We start from the raw sequence: 17,352 nt of genomic DNA, 5'->3' as shown, positions 1-17,352 counted from the left end.
CAGTTTTTTGTCTCCCCAGAATAAAGGGAGAAAATAAGCAACTTCCCTGTTGCAAAAAGGAACTTTTTCACCTAAAAAAAAGTCTTTATTGCAGCCATCGGATAGTAATCATGATTTCGTTCAAATTCACCTGAAGTCCTTTTGGGAAGCAGGTGGAGAGTGGCAGTGATCAGTAATGAATACCAGTGAACTTTATATAAAAATGGTTTTCAAAAGAGTTCAAAACTCTGTTTTGCATCCGGGTATTTTGCTTGCATTTACTAAAATGTAAACTTCATGAAGACAGGGATTTTAGTTTGTCTTATCCACGGATTTGTCCCCAAAGCACAGAAAAATCTCAGCGTATAGGTGCTTTAAACTATTTGATGCATGAGGGGGTGACTCCAAAGCGTGTTTCACAGCCACTGTGACCCTGACTTCTCCTCCCCCTGAAGCTAGAGCTGGTGGAGCCCTATGTCACAGGCAGCAGTGCCTCCAAAGTCAGCTCCTTCGCAGCTTAGAACTGGACCTGCTTATGGGCAAAGGTTCAGGGTAGAGCTCAGCTTGCTGAGTGCATACTTTGGGAAATACAAGTGATCAGAAATTCCACCCTTGCCATGTTCCTTCTTGAAGAGGCCCCACTCTGCTTTGCTCAGTGGGTTCTGAAGCACTGGGAGGGATAAAGCCCAGATGATGGAAGGGAACCTGGGGTTGACCCATCCACCTGCTTGTCCTCCCTGCACATTCAATCATGGGCCCGTCACACCCCACCTGCCCAACCAGGGGAGCTGCAGCCCCCATGTGGGGATAGAGGGAGGCTAGAAGAGAGACCAAACCTATGGTGAGGAATCTGGGAGACCCAGGGGGCTCCCGCCTGGACATCGCTGGTGAGGTGGGTCCTGGCCCCTCCTGTTTTTCAGAATGTGACTGTGACACAATCCCAGTGCCCCGGTGCCATCTGGTATGAAGACCCTGCCCCTCCCCGCTCCCCCTGGTCCCTCCCCCACCTTTCTTTCCTCCCTTTCCCTTCTCCACTCCTTTCATCTGGTCGATGAGCCTTGAACTGCAAGTCAGCATTCTTGTATCAAGTTCTGCTCTCTGGGCATAGTACCCTCGCTTGTAAAGTGGGTCTGATCATAGTTCAGAGTTGTGGTGAGGATTCAGTACTACAAGGAAGACATTGATGGTGGTGATGGCGGGGATGATGGTGGGGATGGTGGAGATGATGGTGATGCTCATGACAGTAGCTAATGTTTCAGTTCAGTTCAGTTCAGTCGTTCAGTCGTGTCTGATTCTGCGACCCCATGGACTGCAGCACGCCAGGCTACCCTTTCTGTCACCAACTCCTGGAGCTTACTCAAACTCATGTCCATCGAGTCAGTGATGCCATCCAACCATCTCATCCTCTGTCATCCCCTTCTCCTCCCACCTTCAATCTTTCCTGGCATCAGGGTCTTTTCTAGTGAGTCAGTTCTTCGCATCAGTTGACCAAAGTATTGTAGCTTCAGCTTCAGCATCAGTCCTTCCAATGAATATTCAGGACTGATTTCCTTTAGGATAGACTGGTTGGATCTCCTTGCAGTCCAAGGGTCTCTCAAGAGTCTTCTCCAACACCACAGTTCAAAAGCATCAATTCTTCGGTGCTCAGCTTTCTTTATAGTCCAACTCTCACATCCATCCATGACTACTGGAAAAACCATAGCTTTGACTAGACTTTATATACATTATCATATTAATTCTCATGATAACCCAAACGAGGTGGAGTCTATGATTATCTCAGTACAAAAAAGGAAACTAAGGTTAATGCAATGTAGCTAGTAAATCTCAGAGCCAGGATTGAAACCCAGGAAATCTGACTTCAGAAAACATACCCTTAACTATCAGGCTGCATGGCCACTGAGAAAAGTTGAAAATACTTTAAGAAATGGAAAGTTGTGTTTAAAGTTATGTTGTTTACATGATTTTCTGGATCAGAAGTATTCCCTCCCTCCTACCCAGCCCTCATCTCTTCTCATGTTTTCCCTCATCCCAGCCTCTTCTCCTTTTAACTGGGTTAGGAGGAAGGAAAGTGTATGAGCAGAGCAGGGCTCTTGGCCACCAGCCATGCAGGGGCCCCACTGATATGGCCAGTGGGTCCTCAGGATAACAAGGAGAGGCCTGAGGCCCAGAAGAGGAAATTGGGGAGCAACTCCTCAGCAGGGAGGAGCCACCTGGGCATCCTTATAAGAGGATGACTGAACTCACAGGGTGCCAAGGGCCCCCCTGGCCAACAGGCCTGCCAGACCCCTCCCTACCCACTGCAAGGAAACTACTGACAGAGAGAGGGCCCCAGGTGGCAGGCTGCTCCGGACGGTGGGGCTGGGCCTCCCCAGCCCTGGGGTGCTGACCTCCTCTGCTCACCCAGTGGGAGAAGTCCCAGCTGGACGAGGTGTTCATGCGCAGTGCGGAGAACGTGTGTGGCTGCGCCAAGTATGAGTGTGGTGAGTGGGGAGGGGGAAGCCAGGGAGGTAGAGCAGGTTGGGTGATCCAGGGCTGGGCCAGTCAGCCTGGGGCTGGTAGGGGTGCTGGGCTCTTGCTGACTGTCACCACCCTGCTCGCCCATCTAGTGAAGGCCCCCGTGTGTCTGAGTCGCAAGCTGGGGGTGATGCAGCCGGGCCAGATGGTGGTGGAGCTCTCAGCAGACGGCGTGTGCCACACCTCCCGCTGCACTGACGTGCTCGACCCTCTGACCAGCTTCTACCAGATCAACACCACCTCCGTGCTGTGTGACGTCCACTGTGAGGCGGTAGGGGGAGGGGGCTGGGGGCCCAGGGAGCTGGGTGTCAGTGGGGCACTTCAAGCTTGCCCAAGCTCTTTGGACAAGTCTAGAGAATGGGCATGGTAGGAGACCTTCAAGACCCCCTGTGCAAAGTGCTGAGGCCAGAGGGGAATAGTAAGAGTGCAGGCCTGGCAAGGGTGGACATTTGACAGAGAAAATACACATTTATTAAGCACCTACTCGTGCCTGGCACATTCCCTATCATCTTGGTTTGTGTCTTTGTGTTGCTACCGTTTGTTGAGTGCTTCTATATGCCCAGGTACCTAGGACAGCAACTCGCTTTTAGTAAGGCCTGGATCGGTATTAGTCGAGTAAAAGATGATGAAATTATTCCCATTTGTCAGATGAGAAAACTGAAGTTTAGGGAGGTCCAGCTGTTTGTCAAAATTTCCCCAGGAAGTGGGACCCAAACGAAAGTCTATCTGGAATGAATACTGGCACCCTTAATTAGCATCAATGCTGTCTCTTGGTCCACTGGGGCTGGGTCAAGGAAGGGCTATAAGGGAGGTTCAGGGTACATAAGGACGGCCTTCCTACTCGACATTGAAAGAGGCTGGGAGTTTCCTTCCCAGCCATCTCCAGGGCCCCTCCTCTGGTTCCTGGGCTCCAGGACAAGCAGAGAGTGGGAGTGCAGGAGGGTGGAGGTGGGCCCCGGGGCTGAGCCCATCGCGTCCCGCCCCATCCTACAGAACCAGGAGTACGAGCACCCGAGGGACCTGGCAGCCTGCTGCGGCTCCTGCAGGAACGTGTCCTGCCTCTTCACCTTCCCCAACGGCACCACCTCCCTGTTCTTGGTATGCAGCCCTTAACTGCGCAACTGGGAAGGTGTCCCAGGCAGAGACACCTGGGACCAGCTCCCAGGACTGGGTCCACATGGGGTCCTGGGCAGTGCCAAGTTCTGGGCGGCACCTGTCCTCAGAGCTGTGCCCTGTTGGTTCACTTGGGCCATTGTCCCCAAGTCCCCATCACCCGCCTCTGTTCCCCCAGCCCGGGGCATCCTGGATCGCAGACTGCACCCGCCTCCACTGCAGCAGCACTCCCCTGGGCGCCGTGCTTGTCCGCTCGCCCATCAGCTGCCCACCGCTCAACGAGACCGAGTGTGCCAAGGTCAGTGCAAGCCACCTCTCCCTACGGCACGGCTGGAGGCCAGGGGTACTGGCTGTCTTAGTGGTGGTGGCGGGTAGGGGCAGGGGTGTCTTTTGGTGTGGAGATGTGTGGAAGGAGGGCTTCCCTGGAACCCGGACGTGTCCAGCCACCTTGACTCCACCCTATCTCCACATCTCTCCATGTATCTTTGCTCTGACCCCATCATACTGCATCCACACACATCACACAAGTGTGTCCAGGTGCACACAGACATATACTGCCACACATTCTCAACACACTCACATACACACCAACATGGGCAGTCAGCCACTCACAGGCACCACACACTCCACAGGGCCGTTAACACCTCATCAGGCCAGTGCACAGGCCACACACCAAGGCACAATTGCACACATGCATCACACAGATGTATTGTTCAGTCCGGCAGTGAGCTAGTGGGTGTCCAGTGCTAGCATGGAGAGCTGGCATTCTGTACAGACCTAAAGGAAAAGGGTTGCCTGGAGGGTTTAGGGCTATAGTTGAAGTATTAGAGTTCCTGACATTCGGTTCATTTCAGTCACTCAGTCGTGTCCAACTCTTTGTGACCCCATGGACTGCAGCATGCCAGGCTTCCCTGTCCATCCCGGAGCTTACTCAAACTCATGTCCATAAAGTCGGTGATGCCATCCAACCATCTCATCCTCTGTCATCCCCTTTTCCTCCTGCCTTCAATCTTTCCCAGCATCAGTGTCTTTTCCAATGAGTCAGTTCTTCACATCAGGTGGACAAAGTATTGGAGTCTCAGCTTCAACATCAGTCCTTCCAATGAATATTCAGGACCGATTTCTTATAGGATGGACTGGTAGGATCTCCTTGCAGTCCAAGGGACTCTCAAGAGTCTTCTCCAACACCACAGTTCAAAAGCATCAATTCTTCAGTGCTCAGCTTTCTTTATGGTCCAACTCTCACATCTATACATGACTACTGAAAAAACCATAGTTTTGTCTAGACAGATCTTTGTTGGCTAAGTAATGTCTCTGCTTTTTAATATGCTATCTAAGTCGGTCATAGCTTTTCTTCCAAGGAGCAAGCATCTTTTAATTTCATGACTGCAGTCACCATCTGCAGTGATTTTGGAGCCCCAGAAAATAGTCTCTCACTGTTTCCACTGTTTCCACATTTATTTGCCATGAAGTGATGGGACCAGATGCCATGATCTTAGTTTTCTGAATGTTGAGTTTTAAGCCAACTTTTTCACTCTCCTCTTTCATTGTCATCCAGAGGCTCTTTAGTTCTTCTTCGCTTTCTGCCATGAGGGTGGTGCCATCTGCATGTCTGAAGTTACAGATATTTCTCCCGGCAATCTTGATTCTACCTTGTGATTCATCCAGCCCAGCGTTTCTCATGATGTACTCTGCATATAAGTTAAATAAACAGGGTGACAATACACAGCTTTGACATACTCCTTTCTCAATTTGGAATCAGTCTGTTGTTCCATGTCCAGTTCTAACTGTTGCTTCCTGACCTGCATACAGATTTCTCAGGAAGCAGGTCAGGTGGTCTGGTATTCCCATCTCTTTCAGAATTTTCCAGTTTATTGTGATCCACACAGTGAAAGTCTTTGACATAGTCAATAAAGCAGAAATAGATGTTTTTCTGGAACTCTCTTGCTTTTTCAGTGATCCAGTGGATGTTGGCAATTTGATCTCTGGTTCCTCTGCCTTTTCTAAATCCAGTTTGAACACCTGGAAGTTCTTGGTTCATGTACTGTTGAAGCCTGGCTTGGAGAATTTTGAGCATTACTTTGCTCGTGTGTGAGATGAGTGCAATTGTGTGGTAGTTTGAGCATTCTCTATCATTGCCTTTCTTTGGGTTTGGAACAAAAACTGACCTGTTCCAGTCCTGTGGCCACTGCTCAGTTTCCCAAATTTGCTGATGTATTGACTGCAGCACTTTAGCAGTAGCATCTTTTAGGATCTGAAATAGCTCTACTGGAATTCCATCACCTCCACTAGCTTTGTTCGTAGTGATGCTTCCTAAGGTCCAGTTGACTTTGCATTCCAGGATGTCTGGCTCTAGGTGAGTGATCACACCATTGTGCTTATCTGGGTCATGAAGATCTTTTTTGTACAGTTCTTCTGTGTATTCTTGCCACCTCTTCTTAATATTTTCTGCTTCTGTTAGGTCCATACCCTTTCTGTCCTTTATTGTGCACATCTTTGCATGAAATATTCCCTTGGTATCTCTAATTTTCTTAAAGAGATCTCTAGTCTTTCCCATTCTTTTTTTTTTTTCTCTCTCTATTTCTTTGCACTGATCACTAAGGAAGGCTTTTGTACCTCTCCTTGCTATTTTTTGGAACTCTGCATTCAGATAGGTACATCTTTCCTTTTCTCCTTTGCCTTTAGCTACTCTTCTCAGCTATTTGTAAGGCCTCCTCAGACAGCCGTTTTGCCTTTTTGCATTTTTTTTTCCTTGGGGATGGTCTTGATCGCTGCCTCCTGTACAATGTCACAAACCTCTGTCCATAGTTCATCAGGCACCCTGTCTATCACATCTAGTCCCTTAAATCTATTTCTCACTTTCACTGTATAATTGTTAGGGATTTGATTTATGTCATACTTGAATGGTCTAGTGGTTTTCCCTACTTTCTTCAATTTAAGTCTGAATTTGGCGATAAGGAGTTCATGATCTGAGCCACAGTCAGCTCCCAGTCTTGTTTTTGCTGACTGTATAGAGCTTCTCCATCTCTGGCTGCAAAGAATATAATCAATCTGATTTTGGTGTTGACCATCTGGTGATATCCATGTGTAGAGTCTTCTCTTGTGTTGTTGGAAGAGGGTGTTTGCTATGAGCAGTGTGTTCTCTTGGCAAAACTCTATTAATAGCCTTTGCCCAGCTTCACTCATTACTCCAAGGCCAAATTTGCCTGTTACTCCAGGTGTTTCTTGACTTCCTACTTTTGCATTCCAGTCCCCTATAATGAAAAGGACATCTTTTTCTGGGTGTTAGTTCTAGAAGGTCTTCCAGGTCTTCATAGAACCATTCAACTTCAGCTTCTTCAGCATTACTGGTCAGGGCATAGACTTGGATTACTGTGATATTGAATGGTTTGCCTTGAAAATGAACAGATGTCATTCAGTCATTTTGAGATTGCATCCAAGTACTGCATTTCGGACTCTTTTGTTGACCATGATGGCTACTCCATTTCTTCTAAGGGATTCTTGCCCACAGTAGTAGATATAATGGTCATCTGAGTTAAATTCACCCATTCCAGTCATTTTAGTTTGCTGATTCCTAGAATGTCGACGTTCACCCTTGCCATCTCTTGTTTGACCACTTCCAATTTGCCTTGATTCATGGAACTAAAATGGCAGCCCACTCCAGTGCTCTTTCCTGGAAAATCCCATGAACAGAGGAACCTGGTAGGTTATAGTCCATGCGGTCGCAAAGAGTTGGACATGACTGAGTGACTTCACTTTCTTTCACTTTTCGTGGACCTAACGTTCCAGGTTCAGATGCAATATTGCTCTTTATAGCATCGGACTTTACTCCCATCACCAGTCACATCCACAACTGGGTTTTGTTTTTGCTTTGGCTCCGTCTCTTCATTCTTTCTGGAGTTATTTCTCCACTGACCTCCAGTAGCATATTGGGCACCTACCAACCTGGGGAGTTCAATTTTCAGTGTCCTATCTTTTTGCTTTTTCACACTGTTCATGGGGTTCTCAAGGCAAGAATACTGAAGTGGTTTGCCATTCCCTTCTCCAGTGAACTACATTTTGTCAGAACTCTCCACCCTGACCCGTCCATCTTGGGTGGCCCTACATGGCATGGCTCATAGTTTCATTGAGTTAGACAAGGCTGTGGTCCATGTGATCAGACTGGTTAATTTTCTGTGACTTTAGTTTTCATTCTATCTGCCCTCTGATGGAGAAGGATAAGAGGCTTATGGAAGCTTCCTGATGGGAGAGACTGACTGAGGGGGAAACTGGGTCTTGTTCTGATGGGCAGGGCCATGCTCAGTAAATCTTTAATCCAATTTTCTGTTGATGGCCAGGGCTGTGTTCCCTCCCTGTTGTTTGACCTGAAGCCAAGCTATAGTGGAGGTAATGAAGATACTGGGGACATCCTACAAGAGGTCCCATGCACGCACTGCTGCACTCAGTGCCCCTGATGTAGCCTGATGCAGGCCACCATCAACCCACGCCTCTGCCAGAGACTCCTGAACATTGACCTTAATATTGAGCTTTTAAAGATTTCTGGTCTCACCTAGAATACAGTTATACACATCCAATCATTCTTTCTCATTCATACAGACACATATGCAAAATCACACATAAATCACAAAAATCACACACATATACTGAGACCCACACTCACACACACATACTTATTTACAAAAAACTGTCGCATCCATTCTTTTACCCATTTCGCTGTAGAGGAGAAAGGCTATCAGGGACCATTGTCCCATTTTAGAGGTGGGAGAATGGGCTTCCCTGATAGGTCAGTGGTAAAGAATCTTCCTGCCAAGTAGGAGATGTGAGTTCGATCCCTGGGTTGGGAAGATCCCCTGGAGTAGGAAATGGCAACCCACTCCAATATTCTTGCCTGGAGAATCCTATGGACAGATATGGGCCACAGTCCATGGATTCGACTTAGTGACTGAGCAGAAGCACAAGCGCGAGAGATGGCAAAACTAAGTCCAGAGGAAAGAGGTATCTTATCCAAGACTGAGAGAGAGTCCAGACCACTGCTCCACGTGGGCCAGTCCCTTCCCTCCTCCTTCCCTGACCCTCTGTGCAGGAAACACTAAGCAGGCCGACGGTGCTGGGGGCAGGGTACATAAGGAGAGCTACCACCACACAGACAGGAGGCCCTGGCACCCTGCCCCATCTCTACCCAGCCTCCAGCCTCACTGGAGGCTAAGGCAGTCTTAGATCCAGTGTCCCAACCAGTCAGGCTAGGCTTTGTGACGGCCAGCCCAGGGGCCCTTCCCGCTCTGGCCTGGGCCTGCTGGACCACTGGAACTCCTGGAACTCCTGCCCTGAGCATCATGGGAGGAAACAAGTCAAGACTCTTGCAATCTTTGTGCCTCTTGCTGGCATCTTGGCTCCTGGCCTGGATAGAGTCTGCCACCCACCTCTTCTCCTCTCCCTCTAGGTTGGGGGCTCAGTGGTACCTTCCTTGGAAGGATGCTGCAGGACATGTGAGTGAGCAAATGTAGGCTGTTGGGGGTGGGGAGGGGGCTCTGGTCGGGGGTACAGGGTATCATGTTGGGGCTCAGAGGGCCAGGTTCCTGGCCTGGCACCTTTGGTGGTGGCTCTTTCTGGGGGGGTACATGAAGAGATAACACCCCCACCGTGGTGTTCACAGAGCTGATGTAAGGCTGCAGGTGGGCAGGGGCCATTCTCACATCCCTTTCCCAATAAAAGGCCTCTGCTTCTTGTTGGACATGGGGGGCATTGGGATGTTTGATCCAGGAGGTCACTAACTCCCCATCTACTCTGCCTCCTCCGGGCATGCCCTGACTTCCAGCCCAGATGCCCCCACGTGAATTCTCCCTATGCTCCAGAGCCCTGTCTTGGAGGTGCCTCCTGGGTGGGCCTCAGGCGCACGGGCTCCCTGACTAGGTCTGAGTGAGAGCTCTGAGCATCTGTCCTCACCCTTACCCCAGGAACCCACAGCCCCAGCTGCATGTGTGTGCGTGTTCCCATCAGCCTGAGGACCTTTGACCCCATGCCTCCCATCCCCCAGGGCCCTCGGCCCTCCCATGGAGGGATGTAGGATATGGGACCCTTTTATGTCCAACTCACATATTCCAAGGACACTGAGCTCAGTGCCTCATTGGCTGATCTCTGTTCCCTGAGATCACAACTCTGTTGTGATCCCTGTGCGTCTGTTTCCTGGCACAGCTCATGTTCTCTGAATGTCCCAGGTGCTCCATGTGACCTGTGACCCATGTCCCTCTCCCCAGGTTTCCCGGGGACCCTGCTTCCCGTGGTCCCCATTAGCCCCGCCTCTCCTCCACGTGTTATTGTCCACTGCCACCCAGGTACTCCTCTCGGAAGCCCATGGGACTGGAGGCATGTAGCTGCATTGCTATTTCCGACAATGTCCCTATTGCTAGGTAGCCCCAAGCCCTGGGGGTGGGGGAGGGGGGCATGGTGCCCCTGCTCCCTGCCTTTGGCAAAGGCCATAAGGCCCGCAGTGCATGCTGGGTAGCAGGCTGCACCCCGGGCTTGCATGGGGATGCTTCATCAGTGCCCGCTCTCCTGGCACCGCATGCCCACCAAGGCCCAGTGGTTTGCTCCCGCTGGTCACTCAGCTGGTCTCAGTCCAGGACCCTGACGCCACAGCCAGGACAGCACTTGGTTCTTGTGCTTCCTGGGAGCAGAGAAGGAGGAAAAAGTGAACTTAGCTCTGGCTAGGAGACCTCCAGCAGGTGTGGTCAGAAACCCACTGTGGTGAAGCCCAGAGGCCGGAAGAGAGGATTCCACCCCATTTCCTATGGGCACACTGGGGTCACAGAGGGAGTCTATGCATCTGGCAAATATTTGTTTAGCACCAATACACCAGGCCTTGTTCTAGGCCCTGCAGATAGAGCAAAAATGACACAGTCTCATGGAGTTGACGTTTTAGTGGGAGAGTGAAAGAAAGTGTGAAAGTCACTTAGTCGTGTCCGACTTTGTGTGATCCCATGGACTATACAGTCCATGGAATTCTCCAGGCCAGAATACTGGAGTGGGTAGCCTCTCCCTTCTCCAGGGGATCTTCCCAACCAAGGGATTGAACCCAGGTCTCCTGCATTGCAGGCAGATTCTTTTTACCTGCTGAACCACAAGGGAAGCCATATTGCTTAGTGGGAGAGAGAGAATGGCAAGTAAAATTACTGTGAGATGGATGTAACTAGTTTTATGGGGGTTAAAATTTATGCACTTGGGGGTGGGCTTCATTAAGAAAAGGATACCAAACTTTCAAGAGTGAAGATTTACTTAGAATGAGAACTCATAACAAATTGTGGAAGGAGCCTGTGCAAAAGAAGACCCTAAAGCTTATGTGTCAAGAGCATCATTTCAAATCTGTCTCTCAGGATGGTGACAGTGCCCTGGGTAGAAATAGGGAAGGGAGGGATCAGGGAAGGAGGTTGGGTGGAGGGAGGATGCTGTCGTTTAAGAAGAGGATCAGGAAAGGCCTTAGTGAGGGAATATTTGAGCAGGTGAGGGTGTGCATGGGCCATGTGATTGGTTGTGGGAAGCATGGTCCAGGAAGAGGGTGTGTCATGGACCATGATAAGCATGGTCCATGCTTATCAGTTTCTATCTCTGCGATGGCCGTGCGAGGTGGGCCTGTCTTGTTTGATAGCTATGGAAGCTGAGTGATCCTGCTATGTGCAAGCATTGACTATGCTAGGGACTGGGGCTTCCATTCACTCCAGAAACTGCAAAATCTCAATGCCTAATCAAAAGTTCAGAGAGTGGAGAATACACACCCAGGGTCACCAATGGGTTAGAGATAGGCGTTGGGGCTTGGGTAGAGGGGCAGCTTGCTTTGTCCCCAGATCCTCCTCTCCCCTAGCCCAGAGCCCCCAGGCCATCTCAGGCATCCTTCTCTGTCTCACCATCTCCCCTGCCTTGCCGCCCCCAACTCCTTCCGGGGCACTGGGTCACGAGCTTTTCCTCTGATTGGGAGGGGCTGTAATGTGGGGCACTAACGCTGGTGGAGGGGCCCTCCAGCATGACACTAACCCCCCAAGTCTGGCCCAGCCTGCAGCCCCGGGAGCCCTCCTTAACCGTAGCTGCCTCACTCACCCTGTCCCCCCAGGTAAAGAGGACGGGCGCTCCTGCAAGAAGGTGACAATCCGCATGACCATCCGCAAGAATGAATGCAGGAGCAACACCCCTGTGCGTGGCCCTGGCGAGACGGTGGGGGTGGGGTGGGGTGGGGTGGGAGCGAACCAAATATGGGAATGGAGGGAGCTTTGCGGGGAAGGAAGCCACACAGGCTGCCTCACTGGCCTGCCTATCTCCAGGTGAACCTAGTGTCCTGTGACGGGAGGTGCCCGTCCGCCAGCATCTACAACTACAACATCAATACCTACGCCCGCTTTTGCAAGTGCTGCCGCGAGGTGGGCCTGCAGCGGCGCTCCGTACAGCTCTTCTGCACCACCAATGCCACCTGGGTGCCCTACACCTTGCAGGAGCCCACCGACTGTGCCTGCCAGTGGTCCTGAGGCCTGGGGGCAGGGGCTGGCCGGACCACTGTCTGCTCTGACTGGCCTAGTGTAGGGTGGGCGGCGGGGGGTGGGGGGGGCACTGAAAGTATGGAGAGCTGGTAAGTGCTGAGGGTGGAATGGTGGGCAGAGCACAGAGAGCGAGCAGAACCGGCTGCACTGGCCCATCCTGCCTCTCCCTTCTCCACATGTGGGAGAATGCCACAGCTTGGGGCTCAGGGAGTTCAACTCTGTCCCTGGCTTGAGATCTGGGAAGGGCCCTCTGTCATTGGAGACTCTGGCTGCAGTGTTGGTGGAGGAGGAGACAGCTTTCCTGAGAAGCTGGGACCAAGGCTGTACCCAAGACCCAGCAGAGAGCCTGGATCTGATGACCCGTCCTCCTCCTTGGCCCTCTGGACCACGGAAGAACCACAAACTCAGTAAAAGGAAAGAGGGCTTTAATTGCAACACCTGTATCTGCGCAGTGCTGTCCAGGAGGGCTTCCCAGAAGCAAAGCGGGTGGGTTCCCAAGTCCATGTGCTCTCACCAGTATCTGTGAGGTCAGGTCCAGAGACTGGGGAGTGTGTTCAGTGACCTTCAAGTTTCCCATAGCCCAGAGAGGGGAGCCCTGGTATTCTGTCATTGATCTTGCAATTCAGGAAAGGATTTAGAAGAACAGGGCCATACTCAGCTCCACTCTCACCCCTCAGAACCAGCCTCCCTGGCAAGTGGCCCTGGAGAAGTGTGATGGGAGGACCATCCGTGAGGGTCCAGCTCCACTCAGCCCCATGTGGCTGCACAGTCCATCCCTCCAAGGGCCTTAGGGTGTTTAATGATACCTTCAGCCTGCAAGGGCAGAACCTGGCTCTGCCGTGTGCCTTTTTCCCGAGTGCACGGTCTCTGGAGCGGCCCAAGTGTGGGTTTCCCAGCTCTGCCAGTGCCCAGCTCTCTGCTCCATGAGACTGTCCAGTAGGAGAGCAATGGTCAGTGGGAAGTGAGGCCTGACACGCGTTTAGCCGTCTCTGAGCCTGTCAGAGCCTGGTCTCTGAACCACAGCGTCCTTCCTAAAGCCAGCCTGGGGCTCCCTCCACAACCCACCACGTGCCACTTTGTGCTGCTGGGTCCTAAGGGTATGAACATGAGGGTGTTCTGACCCAGCACTGCCCTGTATGTCTGGAGACATGTGGCTGCCCTGGCGCCCTTGGGATCAGGGCCCTGTGCCAGGATGGTGCCCAGCTGTTCCTGCAGCCTCTTTGTTCCTGTATCTGTACTCTGTTTGTACATCCAGTAAACCACAGGAACCCATCGGGCCTCTGAGCATCTCTGAAGGTGTCAGGTTTGCTTTGAATCTGAAGGAATTTCAACTCTGAAGACAAGACCCTATTTTAGAACCCTGGAGGTCACCCTGACTTCTCCTGCTCCACCCTCGCTATACACTTACAGGTCGCCACACGTTATGATGATCACATTGATCTCTGGAATCACAGTGTTCCTGGGTTTCCATCCCCCCCCAGGTACCCCCTCCTGCCTGCTTCTCCTAGAAACCCACCTCACACCCCAACTCTGTGGCTAGAACTCCCAGTCCTGTTCCCCTAGCTTCTTCCTGGAGAACCAGCTCTTCTAGGCTAAGACATGAGTGAAAGGTTAACAAGAAGCAAATCACCAGCCAGCACGCTTCCTGCTCTGCACTGGGGGAAGATAGCGAAAGGTGAGGATGTCAAACCTCAATCAACACTGCTCAATGGCATTCAAGAACCCAGTACCCATAGTGCTGATATGAGTGTTCATTGATACAATTATGAGATGTTGATTTACATTAAAAATGCACATACCCTTTGACTCAGTCATCTTATTTCTAGGAAGCTGTGGTGAGCAGCGGTCCTCCAGAAACATCCACATATCAGTGCCAGGAGCTTCTGACTGTGTCCCTTACATGGTAAAGGGGCTTTGCAGATGTGATTAAGTTCAGGATCTTGTGGTGGGGAGATGAACCTAGATTATTCAGGTGGGCCCTACGGAATTACAGCAGGATTAGTGTCAGAAGAGATGCAATGATAGAAGCTGAGGCTGGAGTTTATGGTAATTTGTTACAGCATCAGGAAACAAACACAGCATCTAAAGAAGTAATTCCTAAAAAGAGGCATGTGCCAGGATGTTTATGGCACATTGTCTTAAGTTAAAAAAAAATTGATAACTTTAAATGCCTATCATTAGGGAATGATTAAAATAACCTAGTACAGTCACACCATAGAATACTGCTGCTGCTGCTGCTGCTGCTAAGTCGCATCAGTCATGTCCGACTCTGTGCGACCCTATAGACGGCAGCCCTCCAGGCTCCCCGATTCCTGGGATTCTCCAGGCAAAAACACTGGAGTGGGTTGCCATTTCCTTCTCCAATGAGTGAAAATGAAAAGTGAAAGTGAAGTCGCTCAGTTGTGTCTGACTCTTTGAGACCCCATGGACTGTAGCCAACCAGGCTCCTCCACCCACGGGATTTTCCAGGCAAGAGTACTGGAGTGGGTCACCATTTCCTTCTCCACCATAGAATACTATATAGCCTTTTAATAAACTGGTATGGTTGGCTTTTCAGGATATGTTCAATGAAAGAAGGAAATTGTGGGTCAGTTCCCAGAGAATGACCTGCTTCCTTTATGCACATACGCAGAGACACACACACACACACACAGACACACCCCACCTACCCACCATATCCCTCTCATTCCCTTGAAGGGTTTTTAGGACTAAGGAGGCCCTTCCTGGCTGTTTGGGCCGGCTGGTTCCATGTCAGCATTGCTTCTGGAATAGCCTGTTGGGTTCTGAGGGTCCCAGAGACTGCCGTTGCATACAGAAGGTTGAAGTGACCACCCCCGAAGAGCCTCAAGGCATATCTATAGCATCTCCCCCATCCTTGGTCTCCTCCCCACTCTCTGCACATGACTTAAAGCTTGAGGGAACCCTGGAGGCCACACACCAGACAGGTAAGGAAACAGAAGCCCAGGACCCGGCCATCAGAAAGCTGGTAGCGGAGCTGGGCGGCCGTCCAGCCTGCAGCCCCCTGTGACGTATTTGCCAACACGAGGGGTTTTGAGCTCCAGAACTATCCCATTTTCCGTGCTTCAGGCTCAAGTTCCCGCCCTGATTTTCTGGGCTTAATCCTCTTCCTGTGGAAATCAATAAGGACATTGTGATGGAATGATTCACGTTCAAGGTCAGGCCGGAGCAAATTGGAGGCGACATGCTGATTTTACTGCCCTCACTTAGAGGGGAGCCAATCCTGCTCTCAGACTCCTTAACCCTTTCCTTGCCTCTCCCATCCGCTGTGTCAGCACCTGCCCCAGCTTCAGGCTTCTCCCCCAGGCCTAGATCTCGGGCCTGTTCGCCCACCTGTGGCCCTGGCTTTTACATCTCCGTAAGCCTCTGACCACACGAGCCTTGAAGCCTCACACACTTGTCGTGGTGATTTAAGGGAAGCCAACTGCAACCATAGCCCCAACCAAAAAGGAACAACTTCAAGGTGAAGGTTAAATGCTGCCTGAGTAAGTTCACTGGCCATATCTTTCCTCAGGAAATCTCAGAGCAGAGTGTTTCCTTCTTCCAACCTTCTTTTCAGAATTCCAGCTCCCCTCTTCCTTGTTTTCTTGGGTTTTCCAACATGGGAAGATGGAGAAGCAGGAGGACCCAACTCCTTTTTTTTTTTGTAATGAATAGCAACTCAGATCTTTTCTTGGGCTGAAACATGATAGAAGTTTATCTCTTTCTTACTATGGAAAATGAAAAGTAGATGTTCCTGTGTAGCTAGAACCTCATATCCAAAATGATTCAGAGACCCCGGCTCCTCTGTCTTGAGGGTCTGCCATCTTCAGCACGAGCCTTTAAAAAGTGCTGTGCTTGTCTGCACCCCAGGAGGAGTGCAGGGAGCATGAACGCAGGTTTGAGGGAGCAGGACTGAATGTGTCTGGCTCTCTTCCACTCACATCCCACTGGCCAGAACTCATGTACATGGCCACACATAACTGCAAGGGAGGCTGGGAGACGTGGTCCAGCTGTATGCTCAGGAAGAAGTGGAGGTGGGTCTGGTGGACGGTGTCTTCTCAGTGAGGAGGTAGAGATAATGTGGACAATGCTAGGGAGTTTGGCTGAGGAAACAGAAAAGAGATAGGGCATAAGGTCAAAGGAAAGTTTGCTTGTTTGCTGGTTTGAGGAGGGTAGTGATTTGACCATGTATCCTGGAAGGAGCCAGTGGAGAGAGAAGTGTTTCACTGGGAAAGAGATCTAGGCTCTTAGAGGTCCCGTGGGTGGCACAAGGAGAGACAGTGATCGACAAAGCTGCCTCTGGCTGGATAGACCCTGCCCTGGATCTCTATTTATATCTGTGCCCCTAATATCTAACCCAGGGCACTGAAAAAAGAGAAATAACATGCCTTTAAACGTGAAAGCAAAGGACCCGGGCAGCAAGAAGTTAAAGGGTATGGGGTGGGCTGAGCTGGGAGCCAGGTGCCCCCCACATACCGTGGCAGTGCCAGTTAATCCCCTGCAGCAGGCAGGAGGCCTGCACAGCTGTCTTTCCCAAGCTGGAACCATACCCTACCCGGCCGTTTGCCCAGAGGTCTGGGCAACCCGTGGATGGGGGTAGGGGCGGGGGTGATAGGTGGGCAACACAGTGGGTGCTGGTACAGCCCCTGCACCCTTGGAGAACTTGTTCTCCAGAGCTGAGCATCCTCTGGGCTTGTTTCTCAGCTCTCATTCTCCATGAAGACCCACCTCCCTCTGGGCTGAGTGTCCTCCCCAGGCAGCTAAATCCAAACTCTGTCTCTGTTCCTTCCACACCATGTCTGTTCCCGCCTCTGCCTGTGGCCTGTGCCTCACCCGGAATGTCCTTGTCCTCCTTCCCTCTAGGCAGCTCCTCTCACCCTTCAGACTAGCCTAGACTCCTACCTCACTGCAAAACTCCAGCCCACAGGATCCTTCTGTGGCTGTTAGCACCACCCCCTACTCCCAGCCCTACATTCTGATTCCCTTGGGTGTCCCATGCCAGCCTGTGTCTGTGCTCTGCTCAGGGAAGAGGGAGGCAGTCCAGCCTCCAGCATGTATTTATTGTTCACCCATAACTCATTTACAACACAGGAGGAAGCTAAGGCTCAGAGAGGTTAAGCAACTGCACAGCTCTAGAGTGAGGGAGGCAGAACTTGAGCCCATGCTTGCTTAACTCTAGAGCCCACACTCATACTTTCCTTCTTAACTCTAGAGGAACAGGAGC

The 17,352-nt window shown here is 51.1% G+C and overlaps 1 protein-coding gene across 1 annotated transcript in view; it reads left to right on the top strand.

The window, feature by feature from the left end:
* Positions 1-12,116, top strand: part of OTOG (otogelin) — an 82,006-nt gene extending 69,890 nt beyond the window's left edge. Inside the window, exons 49-56 of the mRNA XM_052652980.1 lie at positions 900-940; positions 2,384-2,459; positions 2,586-2,764; positions 3,487-3,591; positions 3,785-3,904; positions 9,047-9,092; positions 11,708-11,787; positions 11,916-12,116. Coding sequence (XP_052508940.1) covers positions 900-940; positions 2,384-2,459; positions 2,586-2,764; positions 3,487-3,591; positions 3,785-3,904; positions 9,047-9,092; positions 11,708-11,787; positions 11,916-12,116 — 848 coding nt within the window. The remainder of the gene's footprint in view (positions 1-899; positions 941-2,383; positions 2,460-2,585; positions 2,765-3,486; positions 3,592-3,784; positions 3,905-9,046; positions 9,093-11,707; positions 11,788-11,915) is intronic.
* Positions 12,117-17,352: the final 5,236 nt, after the last annotated feature.

This window comes from Budorcas taxicolor, chromosome 15, assembly GCF_023091745.1.
Source record: "Budorcas taxicolor isolate Tak-1 chromosome 15, Takin1.1, whole genome shotgun sequence".
NCBI classification, from domain to species: Eukaryota; Metazoa; Chordata; class Mammalia; order Artiodactyla; family Bovidae; genus Budorcas; species Budorcas taxicolor.
Note: the sequence above shows the minus strand (reverse complement) of the source record. Positions and strands in the feature narration are given on the sequence as shown.